Here is a 25544-nt window from a genome sequence, read left to right on the forward strand (position 1 = left end):
TAACGTCCTCATTAAACACCCCAGTGGTGGTAGTTCGGTGGTTAACATGTTGGACTTTAGATTGAAAGGTCACAGCTTTAAATGATTTGGATAGGAAAGTCACAAGTTCAAATACCTCCGTGCTGGTCTTTGAGCAAGGCTCTTAACCCTTAAATGTTCTGTTGTACAAAAAATATCTTATAAAATCTTATAAAATATCTTATAAAAAATATAAAGTCGCTCTGGATAAGGGTGTCTGCCAAATGCCATAAATTTAAATGTAAATAAAGCTGATTGAGACACACCCACTGTTCCTTTTTTTCTGTTCTTAAAACATACCTTTTACAAACTATGATTCTTCAAGCACATGCACTGATATTGGATTAACTGGTGAGAATGTGTAAACAGTAAGAGAGGGGACAGTGATTTGGAGAACAACTGGACAACTTACCCTTTGAGCTTGATAAATCTAAGGAAAAAAGAGGCCAGGATGAAAAAGTAGAAACGGTCATGCAGAGAAATAAAAAGGTGATGTGTATTAGTACATGGTGGTAACAGAGAGCCAGTGGAAAATAACAGTTGTGTAATTGTATTTTTTTCAGCCGTGAAGACTAATCAGTTAACAGGGTTTTGTTCCTAATGTAAACCTATTAGCTTTTGTCCATTTTAAGAGCCTGGGAAGGAAGTCTCTGAGCTGGAACAAACAACTATGCAATTATGCAACCTATGTGCCTCATATGTATGGGTGGGGCTGCTGGTATTAATAAGCTAGCAGGGCTAAGCCTTTCCTGTCTTTCAACATTTTTTAAGATTTCACATTTGACATCAGATTACTTGATCAACAACAAGCCGATTTTTTTAGTAAAATCATGTGCAACAGGGGCCCATTCTTCGTTCATCGCTAACTACATCCAAGATCAAATGACAAATACAAAACCATCTAATCATGTGTATGTTCGGCTAATCAGGTTCTTGAAACAAACCCATGGATTTGATTAGTATCATTCACGCGTTGCTGGAAAAGGCTAGATATAAGAGGTGCCCAATCAGTTTTCCATTAAGGGCCAAAAATCCAACTTGATTGATGTGCCAAAAGTAAATGTTTCATTATACCAAACTGTATTATATTAAAATTAAAGTTGCCATGGTCCCCCTATAAATGATTTTACAAATTAAAAATAAAATAAGTTAAAATAATAGAAAATTCATCTCTGTAATCTGCTTTTTAAAGTTTATCCTATGTTTTTTTTTTCCGTGAACCATATAGTACAATAAAAACATAGAAACAATCCCATTTACAGCTATTCAAACTATAAGAAATACGGCCCCATGCTTGAATATCAGTGACCTCTTATGAGAGACATGAAGCTTGTCCAAATTTTCCAAAAGGTTTTCCAAATTGAGCTGCAGCTGACTAACTGAAGTTAGGATATTATTTAGGTGAGAGTCGGTTAGTTTTCTTCTTAGGTTACACTTCATCAGATTGAAAGTCTGATCACAAAAGGAGGTACAGTAGTGCCAAAGTTTTTGCAGCTTAAATATTACACAAAGATCTTATGTCAAATGTCTAAATAGAAATGAAGATCTGTGTCAATGGAATTTTCCACTTTTTCACCCTTCTAATATTTGGCATGGTGGGCCAATTTTTACACACAGGCCCAAGTTTGGGCATCTATGCTAATTTATTTTATAAGTGATACTATAAACCATTATTGGCAACACTGCAATTGGCTGGTAAATGGCACAATGGCCAATGAGCAAGTGCTTTTTATATTTTTATAAAGAAGTCGAAAACCTCATTAAAAACTACTGAAACAAAGTAAATGTGTAAGTGTTTCCCATGTTATACTGTATATTTTATACAAATCACTTACATAATGTCAGAGCTACCACATAACCCATTGTGAAATACAAAAGAATTCTACAAACTGCTAGTCAAAATGTTAATATGTGGGTTCAACAAACAAATCAGGTAAAAGATTCTCTTAAGAGAAAAATATTTTTCCAAAATTTCTATCATAAAATGGGATAGTACCTGGTTGTGACAGACTTTCCATATCACCTCTGCTTATAAATCTATGATCTCCTTTAAGTATAATAAGACAGCTCTCGACCAGGTTTTAACTTATAGACCTGTTGCTTTGACAGCAAATGAAGGACGAGTTTTAATGAACCCAACAATCTTGGATCATGTCAAATCATTAACAATATAATCCATATAATTGAGTAATTCACATATGAAGGAGGAAGCCCTGAATCATTAAGTCATAAAATCAATAAAGAGAGTTTGAATAAATGAGGATGGGTCTGAATTATTTTTATCCCAGACCGTAGCGATTGAAACACCCCTTATATTTTGTGGGCATTTGTGCCATTTGCAGTGATTGAGAAGGTGTGTGTACAATGCAGCTGCAGAGCAAATTTTTTTGTAATGAAACAATTATCCTATTTTCCCAAAAAGGAAAGCGATTTGTCATTGTCCAGTCAAAGAACGGAATACACAGAAGGACAGATGTCAGAACCATACTTTCTATGTTGTTAGTTTGAATTGAAAGGTTACAACTAACCTGGTATTCACTACAAACATGCATGAAACCAGACCATTATATTCTTGAGAAATAAAAAATTTAAGGGAACCATGAATGCTTGCTAGCTAGCTATGCTATGAATTAATAAATGAAATGATTAAGCAAAATTCATTCCTATAGACCTACAGGAGAAATATAAAGTACAGCACTGTGTCAGTCTTTTACTTACCTCAGAAAAATCACACCAGCTGCTGCACATATACTGATCCCACTGACGAAATCAAAAACCTGAAACCCAGAAAAACGCCCCTCCACACACAGAGCCCCTTATTCACAAGTCTGTAATGCTAACTGGGGAAAGTTCACAACCGCTCTCCAGAGCAACATGACCTACTAATCTACTTTGGGACCTTTTAATGGGCTTTAAAGCAGGCATGACTGTACATGGTACATGTTTCACTCAGGAGAATGTACCTGTAATCCTCATTCTGTTTGTAAGGAATATAACAGGGTTGCACACATCTAGATAGCATTTGTTCTATGTCAAACAGTGCTTGGTTTATTAAAAAACAAACAAACAAACAAAAACCCACTTTGAATATCTTTAGTTTATACCTCTGGAAAAATATTACAAAGTTCAACAGGATGTCAGGACCCTTGAGGAACCATTCTGATTAAGAATACATTGAAATACAGCTGTTTTAGTTTGCTTGTAGTAATTTGTTAACTTTCCTTGTGACACTTCATTTGAGCTTTATTTTTAAAAAAAAGGTGTAGAAGTAATTTTTACTATTATTAGTAGTAGTAAAAGCACTAGTGAAAGTTAAAGAATTTCGATTTCAGTGTAACTAAACACCAAAGCCTCACCTCTTTCTGCTGCCTCTCCAGCTCCTTTAAGCGGATCTCTCGAGCTTCTGCCCGGGCTGCCCGCTTCGCTGCCAGTCTCGCCTCTGCCTAGCGTAAGAAAGACAGAAAAAAATAAATAAAATCAAAATGAACTGAAAAGCCATCCTAAAAACTAAATGTACCCAAGTAACCCTTAGCAAATGAACAACTGAAGCAGAATCCTGCTAAACAGAACCTGACTTTTGCCCAAGCATGATCCACTTTTGAAGAATTTGCTCATGTCAACAGACCATCAACAATTGAGTAGAGAGAATAAAAGAAATGTAAATAAATAAAGAAGCTGCATACCATTTCCTATCGATTTCAAATTAGCTACTGAATAAATCATATCAGTTCAATTGGATAAAATAAATAAATAAATAAATAAACCGGATATTTAACCATTACCAATGAACAACAGTAGGCAATATCCAGCTAGCCTGGAAGCTTGTCTGTTATGTGTCAACTGAAGAGTAGCTTGTGAGCTTGCTTTCAGAAGATGCTTTAATCCAATCCTCACACCATTCCAAAGTCTTCAGTGATTAAACATTTTCTTAATCTCATCATGGTGCTCATTGTGTTGTAGACTGGTAAAAGCCACTATAGCCCCTGACCAAAAAAGTCACCACACACTGGACTCGATTTGCTGGACCAAATTTTGTTTAGATAATGACGCATTTATTGTGGCATTGTTTTGAAAAGCTTATGCAATGTCACACCATTTATGTCCATCCAGAGTTGCATTAATTTCTTGTCCAGATCTTATGGATGATGGGAAAGTCAGGCCGATGAGTAAAGTCTTCTTCGAGAACATCAAAAAGAGTCTGAGGTCTGGACTCGCTCGTGGCCAATCCTTAAAAAAATGTCTTAAAATGTCTTTCTAATGCTATCTGAATCATTCTTTCACAATTTCATCAGGGATGGAAAAATCCCCTGATGGAAAAACCTGGTCATTATATATATTCAGCTAGTCAGCTGACCTTTTTTTACATAACATTGCTGAACGAAGACCTGACCGAATTAAACAACCCCAGATCATAACACTGCCCCCTCAGGCTTGTATAGCACTTATCATTATAGTGTGCAATTATTGGGTAGCATGCTCAGCACCTTATTTTGCATTTAATTGTTCCTAGTGTTCAAAAATAAGAACTTGAATAAGCACCAAGAAAGGCTCATTAGGGCAAGCATCATGCTGCCTCATCCTTAGTTTATGATGATTTGATTTATGAGCAGGCAGGACACTTCCTAATTCCTAATTTTTGTTCATTGGACCACACCTGCTTTATCAAACATAGTTCCAAATCCAAAATAAAAATGAATATTCTTCTACACTTAGTCCTCAGTTCTTTCCATGATTTCCATGATAGATAGAAAGTGTGATTAGCAAATGTAATCTACACTGCTATTTAACTAGCTGCATAAATAGTTAAAGCTGTTACAACCATATTTTTAAAAGATGGAAGAAAAACAGAGAACCTTGAGAAAACCCATGCAAACTAGATCAAATGTAACTTTACCTGCTGCACCATCATGCCACCTGCTTAGGTTTTTATTACATTCAAATAGGAAATGTTTATTTAACTCATGGAATTAGGCTTGGCCTTTACACACTTTCATTTAAGAAACACACATGATTGTTTAGTACTTTAGAAATAAAGGATGCATATTTGGATGACTGCTCCATAGTAAGCATATTTAATCTACAAAAAGCTGCATGTATGGAAAAAACCTACTGAAGAGCAGGTCACCCTGTGTGCAAAAAGATCATGGTTAAACTGGTCCCTGATGTTAGTAACTGGCCCTCCATACCTTCTACCAATCAGACCAGACCTACAGATAAACAGGGTCACTTTTGCACAACACCCCCACTTTGAAGAATATGCAAGCAATCAAAACATACTGAGATGTTCAGAAGGTGTCAGAGAAACTTTTGAAAATGTGTTAACTACACATCTTTTTCTGGCCTTCTGCGAAAAAAAAAGGCAGAACTGGCTTCATGCAGGGGGGAAAGATAAAATATTTTTTGCTAGAAGTGTATATGCTAGTCATAACTCTAGTTAAAGGTATAATAGGTCTTTCACCCTCATGCAAAGAAAGATCCCAGCTTTCGCTTTGTCTGCATCCGCAGTAACTGAAAAACCTTGTGTGCTTTGGTGAGCGGCATCAGGGGGTTTTGAAGTATAAAGACAGCTTTGTACATTTGTCAAGAGGTGCCCTCTTAAATTAAATATCATTCAGTGCAGGCTCTGTCTTTCTTCTGAGGACTGTCATTGTCGACATTTCTGAGCCAAGAGACTGAGGTTACAGTCACATTTTACAGACTGATTGTGACTAACATATGATATTTGTGTATGAGTGTTGTCTGTTGTTCTCTGGCAAGGTGTAAAATCAGGATGTGTTGCAAACCCTTCTGACCTTTAATACACAAAAGTCCAGAAGGAAAACAGAAGGAAATTGCTCTGGTGGTTCAGAAGAAAAGGAAGTCCTATGTACACAGTGAGCAGAGGTTTCTTAAGGCCACCAGTGTCATTAGGGTTGACAAGGGGGCTTTTATAAGCTGCACATGTGAGATCATGATCCTGAAGTGACGACTATGCTATTACAATTTTGAAGGAAATGTGCCAATGGGAATCATCTTCTAAAGAAACGTGTCATTCACTCCTAAAACCATGATTACATACACTGTTAGAAATTGCTGTTAATTTACGGCAGAATTTTAACAGTATAATAATGTTATGTTTAAAAGCAGTACATTACTGTTTTATTGTTGTTGTAAAATGATGTAGACAATATAACGGCATTTTGCTGTATTTATTACTCAAAGGAAATAAAACATTACTATACAGTATTTTTGTAAACTGCAGTGAGCACACGGGGACTTTTATCCGTCTTGATAACATTAACAGGTGAGTTCTCTTTTGTTTGCGCGACCACTGTGGTGTGCAGCTGGATTTCAGACTCGGGTTGCATTATTCCCAATTACCGGGTGAGTTTCATTCAGCAAAATATGTGATAATCCTTCTGTAAAGTTAATTTTTCAAACTCCATTGCACTGAAATCACATTGTCTTTGTATCACACTAAAATGACTGGTGTTTTCTGTTGCTTTTCTGAAATTTGTGAAGCCTCCAGCGTTAGAAAAGAAACCTTATAGTATATCGGTGTTATTGTGTTTTACTTTTTGCCCAAAAGATCTGCGTGCTGTAGCTTGTTTTCTTTCCGGAGTGAAAACTGTTCTTTATACAAGAATATACTTTTCTATATGTTCTCTGTGAGTAATCATTTCCCTTCCACTAGTTCTAAACACACACATTTGTTTTTCAGGTGGTTAATCGGGATAAATCCGGAAAAGAGCACAAGGCTGTAGGAGTCTTATCAAAGCGGACGTGTCTCCAGTCTACTTACAAAATTAATAGATTTTAAATGGGACTTTATATAAGTAATACACACCACAGGCCACACACAAACATCGCATACACACACTAACACACACATCCATATTCACTCAAAAATACTGTATATACTTGGGTGTTTTTTTGTCATTCACTGTCAATACATTTAGATGTATTTCCATACATGTAATAAGCTTTGGGCTTTTGGTTGACCATTGTTTTTATTTTATACAAATGTTCTGTAAATAGGAATCTGTGTTATTTTCTTTAATGTTATTTAGGTTTTTGAAACAAAACATCTATTCTTTATTATGTTTTGTAGTTAAACTGGGGCAATTTCTTAAATTACAAGGTTTAAAAAAACTGCTAATTATTTTTTTCAGAAATATACTTTAATGCTGAAATATACCATGCTGCCAGTTCTTTACTGTTTTTTTGATAAATAGTAGACAACTGTAATTTTAACCTACACTAAGACACTGGTAATTTTACAGTAAGTTGCTGGCAACCGTGCCGCCAGTTCTTTACTGTTTTTTACGGGAAAATTATTAAGTGTACATAACCCTTTTAATATTTAGCACTAGTCCTGTTATTTGATTTAATTACATAATAAAGATGACATGAAATTTCTGAAAATAAAGCAATGTGTTGTCCATACAATGATAATAGTGATTCTGTCAAAGAATGGAATTGGGGAATTAAGTGTAATAAATAAATAAATAAATAAATAAATAAATAAATAAATAAAAAATTAGCATTGACATGCAGCACTAGAATTATTTTTCTTTAAGCCACATCTGATGACCATCCTGTCAATGGCATGACCTGCATTGGTGGTCCCTCATACTTTTAGCTTGTTTAAGGCAAAAACAAGTACAGTAAAGGAAAGCAGACTATAAATCATAAGACAAAAGCATGTGAATGCCAAAAAAGGCCTATTTATGGTTTAAATACTTTATCCCTTTTTTTCCACTGCAGGCCAAATGAGCCCACTGTTCCAGCATAGACGTCAAATTAATTCTTGGAAACAGAGCATGCTCACATGGAAGCGTTAAAAATCCTGAGAAGACCTTGCAAGGCACTTACAAATAACATAACCAAAAGGGTAAATAGGTTTATAGGATTAGGTCTCCATTAAGTGTAGCCAAGCTTGGGAGGCATGTTTTATATTTTTGGGCAAACCAATGTACCAACAAGAACATTTACCCAGTCCCTGCAAGACTTTTTTTTTTTTTAGAAACTAGACCTTTTATTAAAAACAGAAAAAAAAATTAAACTAAAAGAAAAAAAAATTAAGTTAAATTTAGTTTTTATGGATATAGACACAGAATTACAAGTGTATATGTTTAACATTATAGGCAACCATCCATGTACTTTGATATTTACTGCTTAAGCTCCATCCCAATGCACTTAACAATACCACAAAAAAGAACAGCCACAAATTATATGGCATATTTTCATGTCCGTACTTGTAATAAGATCCAGACCACACAGATGCTTTAAAGTCCCTGTGTAGCGCCTGGAGACAGCTTTATTTAGATGTGTTGAGAGAATTTCTACTGGAACCAGAACTCAGAACAGGACATATTGAGTGGCTCCTCCTATTTTTGAAACATCCAATAGCATTTATACCTCACAGCCTGAGCTAAGACAGCTAGTGCCATGGGCATGGGCCTGAGCAATAACATTGCGCTTATGGAGCAGGCACAACTACCTCTTTCTTCAAAAAAAAAATGAATTCAAGCCACACCCTTCTGAACCAGAAAAAAATGATGACCGATTCTTGCTGATATGATTTCTCTCGATCAACCGTGTGATTGTCATGTCAGGGCATTTCACATTTTAGAGAGCATTTGATTAGACAGAGAACCTGCTGAGAAGCAAAAGTGCAGAATGATATCATGAACATTGTTGATCCATATTATATTGGTGGTAGAGTGAGATTAAATTCTTAATGCATACATATTTTAAATGCGAATACTGTAATTCAGACACTAGCTTATAGATAACATTTAGGCAAACATATCGCTACCTAAAGTCGCAATTTGTCACAGGTCAAAAGGTGTCACAGACCAGGTTCTTGTTCAGGGATACAGCTGGTCATACATGTGCTGCAGATAGAGATAGATAAAACATTTGCATCTGTGGATAGATATCTAGCTACATAAGCTATGTTTTGGAGTTTCTTGCCTTTTGAAGGGACTGCTCTGAATATAGGCTGAAAATCACTGAAGTCAAAGAGCATGCAGACTATCAGAGTGTCTGAGAGGTGTTATGAGCAGAGGTGGGAAGTAACGGAGTACAAATACTTTGTTACTGTACTTAAGTAGATTTTTCTGGTATCAGTACTTTACTCCACTATTTATTTTTCAGACAACTTTTTACTTTTACTCAATACATTTTTACACAAATATCTGTACTTTTTACTTCTTACATTTTGAAAACCGGCTCGTTACTTTAGTTTTAATCCATTTATTTGGTGAAATATAAAATATTTCTTTTCACTGTGCGCCGATTTTAGCCGAACAACCGATTTCCTGTTAATGCGCGTCTTTTTCAATCCTCTGGTGTATAAAGTCCTGACTCTCACTCTTTACAAAGATAAGAATCAGCAGGCAGAAGGCAGTAAGAAGTTTAGGGTTAATGTGGATGAGACAGAGGGAGTCAGTGATGAGAACATGACTGAGAACAGACACATTCATGATCTTCATCATTTTTTCTCTGCTTGTGTTCTATATGTGGATCTTCAGACTGGACACATTCATTCGGTAACATTTTTAATTTGTTTTGTATTTATATATATATATATATATATATATATATATATATATATATATATATATATATATATATATTTGGCTGTAAAATTATTGTAAACGGCACTAGATGTTATTAACACGCTATCAATTCAGCGCGCATTTCTGGTTTTACCATTTTTATAAAAAATTTAAATACATAAATAAATAACTAAATGTAAAAGAGGCGAAATTAAAACCTTCTGAAAAAAATACATTTATCCACGACGTCCTTTCTTTACTTAGATATAAAATTAATTATTAAACTCCAGATAAAAATATTTTTAATCAGTAAACTTTTGTTTTATTTATGCGCCAAGTCTCAAATCAAACACCAAATCCGCCATGTTTTACACAATCAACCCTCTAGGTGGCGTTTTGTGGGTTTTTCCCTCATAATGGCGACACAAACTACTTTTTACTTAAGTACATGTCAGAGCCAAGACTTCTTTACTTTCACTTGAGTAAAAAAGTTTAATCTGTACTTCAACTTTTACCCGAGTATTTTAAAACATGAGTATCTGTACTTCTACTTAAGTAAAGGATGTGTGTACTTTTGCCACCTCTGGTTATGAGGTTTATGAAAATCAGTGCATTCTATACCCAAAACAACCAATTCACTAGTTTCGGTAATGCACCTCAAATAAAAATGTACAAATTTACAGAAATGTTCACATACAAGGTAGTAGGAGCATTAACTTCAGTCCTACATAAGAAGTCTTTCTGGCTGACATGATCATAAGTTCAACAAATTTTGACACCCAACACACCAAAAGTGCAGCACATGAGCAACACATGACTTCTCTTTCCTTTTCTCTGTCCTTCTTAATCCTTAGCCTAAAATACACTCCTCCTAATTAGGAAATTCAGTAATGAGGCCACATTTCTACCCTCAAATAGCCTTGATATCATCTCAGTGAAAGAATTTTTTTACCATGGAAATTTGTAATAAGCCCCACGCTCCTTGTTCCTCAGGGACAAATTAAGCAGTGTGAGCTCAGCAAGTGATTGTTTTTGTAGCTCTCTGTGCACAAGGTTGGCTCTGGAAACTCTTAGCACTGAAACATTCCAAAGGAAACAAGTCTAAAATCTTAGACGGATCCAGTTTGTTTGATTTTTACACTTTACCTTAAATAGCATAGCCAATAGCACTTTGTGAATGATAGTGAACTATTTTTAGCTGTGCATTGTAACCTGCATTGTTTTTCCAGTGTGACAATGTCAAACATACATTCGAAATGATAAAGCAAACACTCTAAGCACAGCTGGGAACATCCTTTTTTAAATGCTAGTGTAGCAGAACTGTGTTGATGGGTAAATGGGCAAAAAAAGTTTCTGGCTTAAACTATAAATCCTTTTTATTTGTGATCAGTTTGTAGAAAAAATAAAGCACAGCAACCCAAATGTTGATCAGTCACTGACCAGTAACCCTGTGTCCAAAAAAAAAAATGTAAATACACAGTTGTCCCACTAGAACTGGAACACCTTGAGTTCACCACAATTTTCTGGCAAAATGTATTATTTCTTATCCTTTCCTGACACAAATTTCCTTTTAAACTGCAATAAATCATCTCCAAGACAGAAAGGACCGTTGGCATTAGTATAGTGTTAAAATCAAAACCCATTTTCCGCATTCAACAGTGATCGCTCATTTTTACTCAAATACATATTTTTATGGCCTTATATAATGGAACCCAGATATCAGGATATGCACTGATGTGCAAAACCATAGCAGAAGAGAAACCAAAGTGGACCAAGCATAAAAATAACACCATCAAAGAGGATACACACTAGAAGTTGTGCCTGGGATTTTTTTCCTTTCTCCCGCCCAGTCCCAAAGGAATTCTGACCAATCCTGCCTATTCCCACAGAATGTTTGACCAACTCCACCAAGTCCCACAGTTTTTGTTTGTTTATAGTCCCACCAGTGTTATATTAGTGGTAGTATGTGGCTTAGTTGGTGTCCCCAAATATAAAAATAAATGTTTTAAACTACTGTGACACATCTTATATGCTCCACTGTTAATCGACGTAGTCATTCTTTTCCCATGAGCTTTATCAGTGACTGCCCACTTCCAGCCAATACCATAAAAATCAAATTTTTTTTTAAAGCTAATCACAAAGCCAATCCCACTCCTCTAGTACAATACTTTGAAACATGGTATATTTTTTTTTTATTTATTCACCCACTTTATTTTCATCAATAAGGACCACCTGTAAGGCACCCTGTATAGCACACCAATCCATAGCAAGGCACCATGCACATACACACATTCACACACACACTCACACCTAGGGGCAATTTAGCATTGTCAGTCCACATACTGTACCAGCATGCTTTTGAGAGGTCGGAAAAAAACAATACACATGGAGAAAAACGCACCCCTCTGCACACTGTTGCCTCTACAACTTCTGCTTGTGTGTTTAATGTTTATTACTTCGTTTTATCAGCTCAGCTGTAGCTAGACACAAGCATTTTTTTTATTATTGTTTTCCACCATGGAGTACTTTATCCTCTGCATATTCTGTTGGTGAGGAAACTGGTGGTTTATACCATTAATTCCAATATAGCATGACCTGGCCAATTTTATTATTCGCTCCGAGTCTAGCTGGTGACAACATTTTTTTCAACTTTCTTTAAGCTAAGTGTTTAGCTTACTAATGCTACAGTGCCCTCCACAATTATTGGCACCCCTGTTTAAGATGTGGTCGTGGACTTTTAAAAAATTCTCCTTTTTTTCAAAACAACATAGAACCCAAATGCAAAAAAGAGAAAAATCCAACCTTTTATTTAAGTACATTACTTTGGTGGTAAAAAATCACACATTTAGAAAAAGAAAAAAACCTTGAAATCATGTGTGCCACAATTATTGGCACCCCTGATGTTAATACTTTGTACAACCTCCTTTTGCCAACAAGACAGCACTTAATCTCCTCCTATAACATTTCACAAGATTGGAGAACACAGAGAGAGGGATTTTTGACCATTCTTCTTTGCACAATCTTTCTAGATCATCCAGTGTCCTGGGTCCTCTCTTATGCACTCTTCTCTTTAGCTCGCCCCACAGGTTTTCGATTGGGTTGAGGTCTGGGGACTGAGATGGCCATGGGAGGACCTTGAGTTTGTGACTGCTGAACCACTTTTGTGTAGATTTTGCCACATGTTTTGGATCATTATCCTGCTGAAAGACCCAATGACGACCCATCTTCAGCTTTCTGGCAGAGGCCATCAGGTTTTTATTTAAAATATCCTGGTACTTCAAAGCGTTCATAATGCCATGCACCCTAACAAGGTTCCCAGGGCCTTTGGAAGAGAAACAGGCCCACAGCATCACAGATCCTCCACCATACTTCACGGTGGGCATGAGGTGCTTTTCGGCATACTCATCTTTTGTTTTACGCCAGACCCACTTAGAGTGTTTGTTGCCAAAAAGCTCAATCTTAGTCTCATCTGACCAAAGCACACGATCCCAGTTGAAGTCCCAGTACCGCTTAGCAAACTCCAGGCGTTTACGTTTGTGAGTGTTAGTGAGAAAAGGCTTTTCCTTGCATGCCTCCCAAACAGCTTGTTGGCATGTAGAGAGCGTCTGATGGTTGTTTTGAGACTCTGTGACCCCAAGATGCCACTCTTTGATGCAATTCTGTGACGGTGAGCTTGGGAAATTTTTTTACTTCTCTTACCATCCTCCTCACTGTGCGTTGTGGCAAGATAAACTTGGGACCTCTTCCAGCCTTGTTTGTCACTGTTCCAGTTGTTTTAAACTTCTTAATGATTCCTCTGACTGTAGATACCAGCAAGTTAAGGCGGTGGCTATTTTCTTGTAGCCATTGCCTGACTTATGAAGGTCGACACACATCTGCCTTACTTGAATGGTGTGTTCTCTTGTCTTTGCCATGTTGACAAATGGGTAAGAGAATTAGGCCTCTGTGTCACGTCATATTTATACCCAAGGGAAACAGGAAATCATGAATTACTAATTAAAAGTCCCTAGATACCCTGACCAACCTTAGCAACTACAGAAAAATATATAAAAAAAAAACAATTACATTTTTCAGAGGAATTGTTAGGGGTGCCAATAATTGTGGGACACATGATTTCAAGTTTTATTTTTTTTCTAAATGTATGATTTTTTTTACCACCAAAGTTATGTACTTAAATGAAAGGTTGGATTTTTCTCTTTTTTTGCATTTGGGTTCTATGTTGTTTTAAAAAAAAGGAGAATTTTTAGAAGTCCACGACCACATCTTAAACAGGGGTGCCAATAATTGTGGAGGGCACTGTATGTAGCATCAGGCTAGCTAGTTAAAAAAAATGGATTAGAAATCACTTCACAGCAAAACTGTCAAAGATGTCAGCAAAAAAATGTAAATCTGTGGTAAAAAAAAAAAAAAAAGTTTGAAAGATATGCGTGCATTCATCAAGCTAGGCATTTTAGCATAATTAAAAAATGGCCCAGCCACAATTATCATTATATAACTCCTATAAAATGCTATACAAGTAATCTGATCCGGCAACAAGAAACAAACAAACCCTGCTTGAAATGTACATAGATTTATACATAATTGTTTTTTATTTACTAACATTGGACTGGGTTGGGTTTAACATTTCACTTCAGCCAGACACTAAAGTGCATTAGAGACATTTTTCACTTTTTAACCCTTGTTATGACTTTACAAGCTATGAGCTTACACACAATTGTTTGCTACTGTCTGTACTTGTGTATGTCCAAAGTGACCTAAAAATTATATGTATATGGCGTTTGGGCCACGGACTGTGTGGAAAGTCTATATAATTATTAGTAGCATACACTAAGGCTGCAAAAAGTTTCTGATAGGCCAGAAAAGGACTAGATCATCACATACACACTCAGGCACACCACATAAAATCCAGTGTAATCCACTGTTAAAATGCTTTAAGGTCCTATAATACATCGCTTTCTTAATACCTCCATTTACTGAGTTCTAAGCAGCAGCTTATGGCTTTATCCTGCTAACCCCTAATTTTACGGACACACACGCATGCGCAGCACACACACAGGACCACAGAACTACTCCATGTGACCACGTAGACAACTAGATGAACATAGCTATATATGGCTAGTAAGAACAACGGCTTTAAAGGCTTCTGTTCTAACCATAACAAACGAATGGAAAACTACATTAGGAACATACAGTATAATGTGCCAGATAAAAAGCCGACCTGCTAACATGTACATTGTACTTTAAAGTGTTTAATAGACTGGCAGTCAGCACAGGATGTTAACGCTGTCTAGAAGTTTAATGATCCAGGCTAGTGGGGAGAGACTTGGCAAACATCTGCTACAGTGGAGCCAGGCTCATGAGCCTTTTCTTCAACTCCCTCCGGCATTTATTCTTTGCCCAACGCAGACCTGCCTGACCACTTCCTATTTGCCAGCCAAAACCACCACGCCTATTCCTCCTCTTGTGTAAAGAAAAAAAAAATAACTCCCATAATGCTTTGCTCTATCAGACACGTGCCAGTTTTGGCTGATTGTTTTCAGCCACACGAGTCACAAGTCAGAGAATGAGAGAGAGCGCCAAGAGGTGGGACAAGCAATGAATGTGAATTTGGTCAAATGTTCCACTGAGCTCAACATGTGTGACTAAGACAAATGTTAAATTTAGAAAATGACACACTCCTACTTCTGTTTCTGTATAGCCACAGCATTAACCCACAACTGCAAAAGTTGCAATTCATATCAAGTTTGTTTGAAAATGCACATTCTCATGCACTTTATTTATGTATAATTCCTGAACTGGAATTCTTATATAAATGAACACAGAACCCTTTTCACACTAAAGAGTAACTCTGACTACCACAACGTAAACAGATTTGGTGTCACAAAGTGGTAAAGCTCAGCTGTAGTAAAGATCGTTCTCAGCAGGAATGGAAAAATAATATAGTAACTGCACTTTATTAGTGTACTTAAGTACTATTTTGGAAGATTTGTACCTTTCCAAGTAACATGCTTTTTTTCATTTTGACTTACTATGATTTAAAACTATGTGCTTAAAATTCTTAAAAATGTTAAAGATCTAAAAATCAAATTCACATAAATGTCAAATAAAACACAACTACATGAATTTTTCTTTAATACAAGGCTACAAAGTGTTAAAAAAAGAATTATCTTTATGTTTGGTAAAAAATATTTTGTTAGCATTTTAGGTTTAACCACCGTAACATACCTTATGTAATGAAAAATCAGTTTTAATCAGTTAATAATCAGTTACTTTTACTTCTAGATTTTTAAGTATTTTCAAATATATATATTTATTACTTTCAACAAGTATCCAAACTTTGACTATCAATTCATTTTTATTTGTATAGCGCTTTTAACAATGAACATTGTCTCAAAGCAGCTTGAAACAGAGAATGTGGTGATAAAAATGAATAAGATGTTCTTTATAAGTGTATATTTGTCCCTGATGAGCACGCTGGTGGCGACTGACTAAAGTTCAATTCCTCTGTATTTAAAACTCCAATCCATTCCAATGGACACCAACCACACTCCTGTGGTTTCACTGCAGCTCACAGGATGTAATTAACTCTAGCTTTCCATATAATTCTATATTCACAAGCATGTACACTATAGGAACAAAAGTACTGGAACATCTGAAATTTCCAGCCATTTGTGGTTCTTCCCCAAACTGTGATCAAAAGTTGGAGTTGTATAAGATGCCTTTCGATGCAGTAGCATTAAGATATTTACTTCCCCTGAACTGGAAGAACCAAACCTGTTCCAATAGGACAATGCACCTGTGCACAAAACCAGCTCCATGAATATATGATTTCATAGGTTGGAGTGAAAGATCTTGAGGGGCCTACCTGAGGGGACCTAGGAATCTTTGGGATGAATTAGAATGCTGACTACACACTAGACATTCTCACCCTATATCAGTACCAGACTTAATAATCTTGTGGCTGAATGAATACAAATCTCCAAAGCACACTCCAAAATCTAATCCAACTCTTCCCAGAACAGTGGAAGTTCTTATAACAGCAAATGGGACCTAAAATGTGTAACGGGGTGTTCAAAAATCATATACCAATCTTGTGTTCAGTTGTCCACAAGCTTTTGTCCATATAGTGTATCTCCTGTATAGAGAAGTATCTTAAAGCACCAAGTATTAAGGAATTGCCAAGTAGAAAGTGTTGTCACTGAAGGGACAGGAGAATCAAATGAGTATCCAGTTTAGACTGTAGTATTCAGTTTAGACTGTAGTATTCAGTTTAGACTGTAGTAGGGCTGCAACAACTAATCAAAAGAATCGCCAATAATCGATAATGAAATTTGTTGTCAACGCATGCCATTATAGATTAATTGGGCTGCTTAAATTACGAGTTATAGTGATGCCAAGATAACAGCGACTCTTGTGAAAAGGCGGAGAGTACAGATCAACTGGCAGCAGGAAAAAGTGTGCAGAAGTGTGCCATTTTATATTCAACTCAACAAAGAAGATTGTAACCTGCAAGTTATTGAAAAGCTGAACTTGTGTGAAATGAAAGTACCACAGTGATGCACAAGCACATGAAAAGAAAACACAGTAGTGTAACGAATGAAGGTGAAACATCTGCACATTAAGCAGAAACTGTATAAATGGTATAGTTTAATGAAGTGCTAATGTGTAAACTGTTTGCTAACTTCTGGACAGTCACAGTGGATCTGTTCTGTCGTGACTCACAAGCATCAGGTTGCGCAATCACCTCGCTCACGACATAGTGATGGATTCAATTAAACCAGTGCAAACTATAATCTAAAAGCAGCAAATAACAGCAGCAGTAAGCGATCACATTTAAGTCACGCTCGTGGTTTTCAGCTAATTCTTATGCATTTGTACACCAATGCGTATTTTTTCTTTCTTTTTTTTTTATCAAGCCTGTTAGCTTGCTGCGTTTCTCCGTTTCTCTTTTTTAGCATTTGTTTACTACAACAGAACTTATCTGTTTTCAAACGTGATTTACAACGTTTAAATGCTTGTTTTCAATGTTTTTATATTTAATTTATGCAAATATTATTTAATTATAATACATCAAATTAATTATGTATTTTATATACTTATATCTTTACAATAAAACAAAATGTCTTTAAACAGAAATTGTCAATGTTGTATTTATTTAATATAATTTTTTTATGTTTAATTATCCTTAAATACAATACAAATGTTGATTTTTTTTTTTTTTGAAGTACAAGAGTTTAGACCTTAAATTAGGGTTTTATTGTTATAATAATAATCAAAACATCTAATTAATAAAAATATTTAATCCAGATAATCGATTTATCTGAGTGGGGGGAGAATCGTCCGATTAATCCAATTATTAAAATAATTGTTAGTTGCAGCCCCAGAATGTAGTGTATTTTGCAGAGATACCAGGGAATGCTGTGTCTAATTTTGCATGTTAACAAAATAAATAATCAGAATAGGGAGCCATAAATATGTCATTTACATATATCAGTCTTACAGGCATCAGCAAATCTATTAAAACAGCCTATCTGTAAGAAAAAAGATACAGAAAAATAATGCAAATAATTTTTTTGCAAATGTAATTGCAATATTTATGTTTTACAGGGTCTGTCAAAAATTTGGAAAAGCCTAGTCATTTATTGTTTTTACAGACACGTGCATGTTTCTTTTGTTTATGTGCAACGAACATTCTATGATTTAACAGTCATTTTATGTTTATTTTCAATGAAAGATCCTCCCTTAGCATAAATAACAGCTTTATACACTCTTCAAATCTGGATAATTAGTTTTTCCAAACATTTAGCTGAAATACATTGGCATGCTTCTTTTAAAAATTGCCAAAGGTGTTTCTGATCTTTGCTTCAACCATTCATCCCAGAGCAGGTCAATAGGATTTAGGTGCGGTGACTGGGCAGACCATTTCATGACAGATGACACTATAGCCCAGTGTTTGTTCTCTAAATAACGCTTACCGAGCGTCTGTTGAATAACGAAGTTAGTTCCAATCAGATGCAGTCCAGACAGAATTGCACAGCACATATGTATAAAAGTGTAGCTATGTGAATTCGGTATTTCTTTTACCCAGAATAAGTCTTCAATGCTCCTACTCCAAATCAACCCCAAGCCATTACACTTCCAGCTTCATGTTAAAATGTGGGCGTAACGCAGTCCAGTAACAACATCTCTCCTGTTTTCCTGTTCGGCTAGAGCCCATAATGTCAAAGTTGGTCTCATCTGTCCACAGAACTTTCTTCCAGGCATTCACTATCCAATTCTTTAGTGTTTACCTAGTATGTTGCATGGGAAACAAATGAAAATACATTAATCACCCTCATCCCTGTATATATGGACCTCATACCTTATTTATCTACTGTTATCTATTGTAAATAGGACACTTATGCACTTCTGGTTAGATGCTGACAGCATTTCATTGGCTCTGTAAATGTACCTTGTACAATGACAATGAAGTTGAATCAAATCTAATCTAATCTAATCTTATATGCGTGCATCTCAAAACTGATAAAAGACTCGGTGTCTCCAAACTTTTCCATTCTTGTGTAGAACACAGGGCCACATAAATAGAAACATTCTTGACAGTAAGCGTTAGTTAATACAAAAATTGTACTGCCCGTTGGAACGTTTTATGTATATTTCTCAGTCCAATGTGTATTGTATGATCATACACCAATAGCCATTCGCCTCTTAGGAAAGCATTAACTAATCATATGAATCGTCAAAAGTTTGCCATGCCTTGTCTTATGTTAGTTACATCAAGTTACATTCACTAACAAACATTTATTTTACATTAAAGAAGGGCCACATCATTGCATATTTCAAGTGGAAAAAAAATTGTATTGAAGGGGATGAGTCTTTCAGAGTGTCTGTTAATTTATTATACAGGAGCTTAATTTGTTATATAGGAGTTTATAACAACTACACATCTGTCACTCATTCCAGATCTATGTTTGCTGGAGATAAAAGAAGATTGTTCATTTTGTGTATCTCTAAATGAGGCACTGTACTCCAATGTTAAACTATGAAGTTCTTACACAAAGTGCTTAAAGATACTCATGCTACAAATCAATAACAATAAATCTGTAACTATGGGGAAAAAATATTTGGACACTTGCAAATTGTTTCCACACGCATTGCTGCTCTTCTCTATGAGCACACACATTTGGAAGAAATCCTGCAGCTGGTCTCATCTGTCTGCAATGAAGTAAACATGGCTGAAGCGGGTTGTAAACTACTGAAGTTCCTGCTACCTCCAGCCATGTTCTGAATCTGCTACATAAGCCAAAGAGCCAAGTTCAGTATAAACACAGTAGAGTGAAAGTCTCTGTTTACACTACAGATCATTTCTGATTGACCAGCCTGCATTAAATAGGCTGTGACAATAGAACAGAGTAAAAGAGAGATATTTAATTAGCATGTGTATGCAAGATACTAACCAAGACACATGCCTAGCATAAACATCTGGGAATCCTTATATTTAAACTGAAATACAATAGGCTTTATGTAGGGTAATAAAAGAACTGAAGATGATAAAGAACCAGATGTGGCCACACCAATAAAGTTTTCCCTGCTTTATTTTAGGAAAGCTTTTTCAATTCCTCTACTTCAACCCATGATTTCAACTCATGATTGTTATAATTTGAGGTGATAACAGTTTGCTTCCTGTTAGGCCATATCACATGTAAACGATAACAAAATGATATTGTTTATTCATTTACAGTTATTTGTAATGTTGTAGATTATGGCATTTTATAGATATGCCCCATCAGCTCACCCCTCTCAGTCGAGCTACACATGTTCCTTGGGTACTAGTGATTATGTCCCTTTTTTCTTTCCAGACCTGCCTTATTCTTTATAACTCCCTACCTCTTCTACAGTCAAAACAGTCTAAAAATCCAATAAGTTACTGAGCAGGGTTAATTTTAAGCACAATGATGATGGATTTTAAACAATTTGCTACACTGGTGTTGGACTACAATTGGCGTGAACGGTTTTGCATTCAAGAGTCCATTAGTAGACAGATGAAACCTTAACAATGATGGACCTATAATGAATGGACATTCAGTGTCACCCAGATGATGGTGAGTTCCCTTTTGAGTCTGGTTCCTCTCAAGGTTTTTTCCTCATACCATTTCAGTGATTTTTTCCCTTCCCATGGCACCACTGGTTTGGTCATTAGAGATTATTATAGATCATTAAAGAACTTATAGAGACTGACATTATTATTCATTTATATTCATAATCCCTTTAATTATCCAAAGTTGCTTTGGGACAATGTCACGTGCTCAAAGTGCTATAGAAATAAAGTTTAATTGAATTGAATCAATAGCAAGTGTGAAGTTAATCTCGATTTGTAAATAATAATTTGGCAAATAAAAAAAATAAAAAAAAAATTTAAATGAAAACTTCAAGTCGAATTTTTAACCAGTCTCATTGACTGTTGCCAAAGCAGAGCCATAACACCACAGGCAAAAAGGATTTGTAGTTTCACCCATGATATGCACATTTTGACTATGGACATTGGTGGGATTCTCCGACTGTAGGAAAAAGGGTCTAGATGAACAACTTGGTAGAAACTAAAGTGACAATAATAGAAGTAAGATGCAAGTTGTATGATATTTTTTACTTTTGACCATTAGGTGGCGCAGGAAAGAAATTCGTTGCAAAGCCTCAGGTCGCCTACAAGTTGTATGTCAGTGTGCAAAGTCATTGCTGAGATGAAGCCTCACTTCCTGTTTTGCAGCTTCACTATCAGATTCATTTGCCCATTCCAAGCAAACCATTTGAAGTATTTAAAATTCTTCTGTGCATTTCTTCGGTGCCACATATGGTGTTGTTTGGGCATAATTAGTTTATTTGTAGGAAAAGTAGCAAATAGTATCTCTTTTTAGAAAATAGAAAATTCTAAATGGTGTAAATTGTAATTATCCATGTTATACAGGGATTTCTGGCTTTTAAATTATGGACACATGGTTAAAAGGTTTATGACCATTGCATACTTGCAACCTAGACCGACATTTGACCCCAGTAGTGGAGAGCATTGAAAGAGTGATCAGATTGTTCCTTAGACCCTTTTTAGTGAGTGTGCCACAAAACTTCACATTTATTTTTTTACCAGACTGTTTTATGGGTTGCAAGACAATATTACTATTACTTCAGATGCTTTTATTTTGCACTGGAATTACAAGAATACTGAAACTAACAACAATATCCTTGTGTCAAAAATTATTTTGAGTGTGTATGTCACCAAATGCTTTCAGAAATGCATAGAGACATCTCTATATAAAAGAGTCTAAGATTCCTATATAAATTAATGAGCTTATTAAAAGGCATGCCATGTAAACACACACACTATATATATATATATATAGGGTTTCCCAAATGTCTCAATACATAACTCATGGCAAAAATTTCTTTTTTTTTTCATAGTTAGTACATATTGCATATTTTTAAGAACGACTTTAAGAATGTTGTTGAAGAATGCACTGAAGCCGTCACAAGGCTGTGAACATGCAATTACATGCATTTCACCAGATGTGTTAACACAAGTTCATCATGAGTAGGAGATTCAACTCTGTGTTTATGAAGAAATAGTTTTACTTTCCCTCTGTAGCCTATGTTGGACACTATGTATTTCTACAATTTTATTTACAACTTTTCTTATTTTTTTTTTTTTTTTTTTTTACAACTAAAAAACCTTGAGACTGGGAAAGAAAAGCTCTCCAAAATTTGTTCACCTCACAAAAATGTGGCTTTATGGTATGTTTGTGTCACTGTGTGTCATTAGTCAATAAAAACCCCACCCTGAAACATATATAGCGCTCATATTCAAATTCTTTGAATGCCTTTAGCAATTTTGGTGTGAATGTGTGTGGGGTTAGTGTTGTATTTTGAATGTTCCCATGAGAAGTCAGAGGCTCTTTGTTTTGATAAAATCACAATTTGCATTGCTGTGCTGACTTTCTAAAACAGTTTCAATGATGTTAAAGAGGAGAGAAATCCAAACATAAAGTATCATGAGAATCATCTTTGGAAGTGGAAATGGGAAGTGGTAGCTCAGAAGTCATCATGTCGGACTCCAGATCATGAGTAAATCCATGAGTTCAAATCTCAGCAATACCAAGCTGCCACTGTTGGAACCTTGACCAACACCCTGAACTGCTTAGATGTACAAATGAGATCATTGTAAGTCACTCTGGATAAGGGGTGCAATATGCCATGAATGTAACTGTACAAATCTTGGCTAGTTATAATTTTTTTAGGCTGTTGATTTTAGATTAGTACAGCTTTGAAATTCTTCTGGACTGTTTGAGCAAAGTGTGAGAGCGTTAAACAAAATGAAGAACCAGTGCTGCTGCATCCCTCTGTTTTACAGAAATGAGGTAACCATTAAATCCTATGAACACAACCATCAGAAGGTAATTGAGGCAATGTGGTAATGTAAGAAATCAAAATCATTTAGGCTTATTCCAAGAGCGATGTGTTTAGACTTGAAAATCTCCACAGTGAAAACAAACTAAATTAGATCAGATATTACCAGTTAAACCAGTCTTACCAGTGTTCACTGAAACAAAAACACAGTCTCTGTTAGTCATGGTAAGTTCCAAAAAGTTTGTACTGAAACCTGTAGCACACTTCAGCATTTTTGTTTTTGTTCCAAAACACAGCAACCTTCAGAACGTAAAATGGATATATGCACAGCTTCAATTAATACCTTAAAGCATTCTTCATTTAAATGTTTAGATTGGAAATGGTCACTAGAAGCAGAGACTATGAATCTATTAGGGGTTTTATTAGGACACCCAACACCAGAAGCATTCAAGCTATTATTAATTCCTCAGTCTTTTTTAATGCTTTGCATTTTCTTAGATGCTTTTCTTTTTCTTTATACCCCATTGCAGCCTGTTATAGATAGGTAAACGTCAACTAAAGCAGAATATAGCAGACAAGTAGCAGGACAGCGTTGACTAAGGCAAACAAATCCTTGTGTGGGTTTAGCACTAAGGAAATGCTTTCCAGATGTAGTCCATTAACTTTAAAGGTCACAGCATGGCAGGAGAATTATGTGCAAACATCAGCATGTTCCCATGTAAGAGCTAACTAGATGATGTAGGATACTACACATCAGAGATGCCTATAATCTAAAAAAATTGCTTTCGTCCGGAGCATTGCTTTATTTTTGTGTAATAGATGTTAGCACCTTAATAGAAAGGTGAGAGATGTTGCAGGAGTAGTCACATTATTTGTCACTCAACTTTACCATTGTACATTCTTTCAATTATTCAGTCAGCCAATAATGTAGCATATATAAAATCGTGTAGACCTTGGTTTAATGATTTATGTATTTAATATCAGAATGGACAAAAATGTGATCACATTAACTTGGTCCATATCATGGTTGTTGTTGCCGCCAGATGGGCTTGTTTGAGATCTTTTGAGGTTTTAAGAATGGTAACATTCATCAGCACTTCTATAGGTTGACATTCATTGTTGATGAGAGAGGTTCCATCTGACAGGAAGCCAAAGGTATCTTTAATGACCACTCTTTACAACCATGAACACAAAAGCATCTCAGAATGCATATGCTAAACCAAAAAGCAAATGGACTACAATATCAGAGCACATCAGGCTTTGATTTTTTTTTTTTTTAGCCAAGAATTGGAATCAGTAGGTGAAGATCACTTCATAGTACAACGAATAGTGACTTGTGAGAAATAGCATGAGATGACGTCACTAACCGTACCACTCTTATGTATTGAAAAGGACCTATACAAAAAAAAAAAAACACCGGGTGTGACGCAGGAAACGTCTGACGTCAGCAGCCTGGCAGCTTCTACGAAGAGCGACTCGATTCTTTTGCTGTCTGACGCCTCGTGAACACGACAAACCCTTTATTATGTGCAAGCATGTGGTTTACTCCGGGAGATCTGATTTAATAGGGGAAATCTCCCTAAAGGTCACGTGGATCAGAAACAAACAGCGGCCTTTGATTCAATCTTGATTCCATCATTTTGTCTTGTTTTTTTTTTTCCCTTTGTTTTTTTTTGTCATGCATCATTATAAAGCTGATCATACTGACTCCTAATGCCCATTCTGGCTATTAATATAAAATAAAACGATTGGGATCGGGCACTAAACTGGGTTTATATGTGAGGGATGGAAGCTGAGAGAGAACAAAAAGCTGCTGTGGATTTCTAAGGCATGAGAATGTGTTTAGTAGTAGGTGTTTTGAGATTTTGCGCAGGATGACGCTGCTCCACATTACATCAAAACAACCTACGTGCCATTTCTACACGATAATCGGTACTTACCTCTCGAGCAATCTGGCTAAGAGCATCATCCTCCGCCGATACTTTCTCCCGATTCGGGATCCTTTTCCTCCCAGTCACCTGAGTTCCCATTGTTTTTTTAGAAATTCTAGGCTGAGATTTGTAAATAGATCTAGATCTATCAAACACTAACCGGATTACAGTCCAGCAAAACTGTCAAATGTCCCCTCCTTTAGCTATTCAAAAAGAAGTGTCCACACACACCGGCCCAATTTCCATGCAGTGAGATCCGAGAATGGTGATGGATCTTTCAGTAGATTCCACATAGCAGCCGCAGAAGGTGTTAATGAATCCTACAGGAGCATGTTGCTCCTTCTAATGCGCCTCGATTGTGTCACCCCCCCAACCAAAGCAAATCCACAACACACACAATAATGACAACTAATCCACTGCATTAAACATCACACCATGCTGCTGACACTGCTCAAACCAGATCAGCAGATCCCGGCAAATGGCCTCCTGCTGTAAATCTGTTTCCGCTCAACGGCGTAAACATACACACGATTGAGGACAAAACTGCACACACACAAAAACAAAACAAAACAAAAGTGTCGTTTATTCCAAAACCGGCACACCAAAGCGCCGAAGGACAAGCGAGCCGATGATGAGGTTGATTCAGTAATAATGATGGGAA

The 25544-nt window shown here is 36.1% G+C and overlaps 1 protein-coding gene across 12 annotated transcripts in view; it reads right to left on the reverse strand.

The window, feature by feature from the left end:
• lrrfip1b (leucine rich repeat (in FLII) interacting protein 1b) overlaps positions 1-25544 on the reverse strand; it is a 51071-nt gene extending 25527 nt beyond the window's left edge. For 5 of the 12 annotated variants that reach the window (XM_046841190.1, XM_046840973.1, XM_046840886.1 and 2 more), the window contains exons 1-3: positions 24893-25544; positions 3375-3461; positions 431-448 (exon numbers count right to left, since the gene is read on the reverse strand). In XM_046841190.1, coding sequence (XP_046697146.1) covers positions 431-448; positions 3375-3461; positions 24893-24982 — 195 coding nt within the window. In that variant the 5' untranslated portion in view covers positions 24983-25544. Of the gene's footprint in view, positions 1-430; positions 449-2736; positions 2796-3374; positions 3462-24892 lie in introns of all 12 variants that reach the window. The other 7 variants (XM_046841358.1, XM_046841060.1, XM_046840799.1 and 4 more) reach the window with 5 other exon arrangements.

This window comes from Silurus meridionalis, chromosome 1 (genome assembly GCF_014805685.1).
Source record: "Silurus meridionalis isolate SWU-2019-XX chromosome 1, ASM1480568v1, whole genome shotgun sequence".
Classification (NCBI taxonomy): Eukaryota; Metazoa; Chordata; class Actinopteri; order Siluriformes; family Siluridae; genus Silurus; species Silurus meridionalis.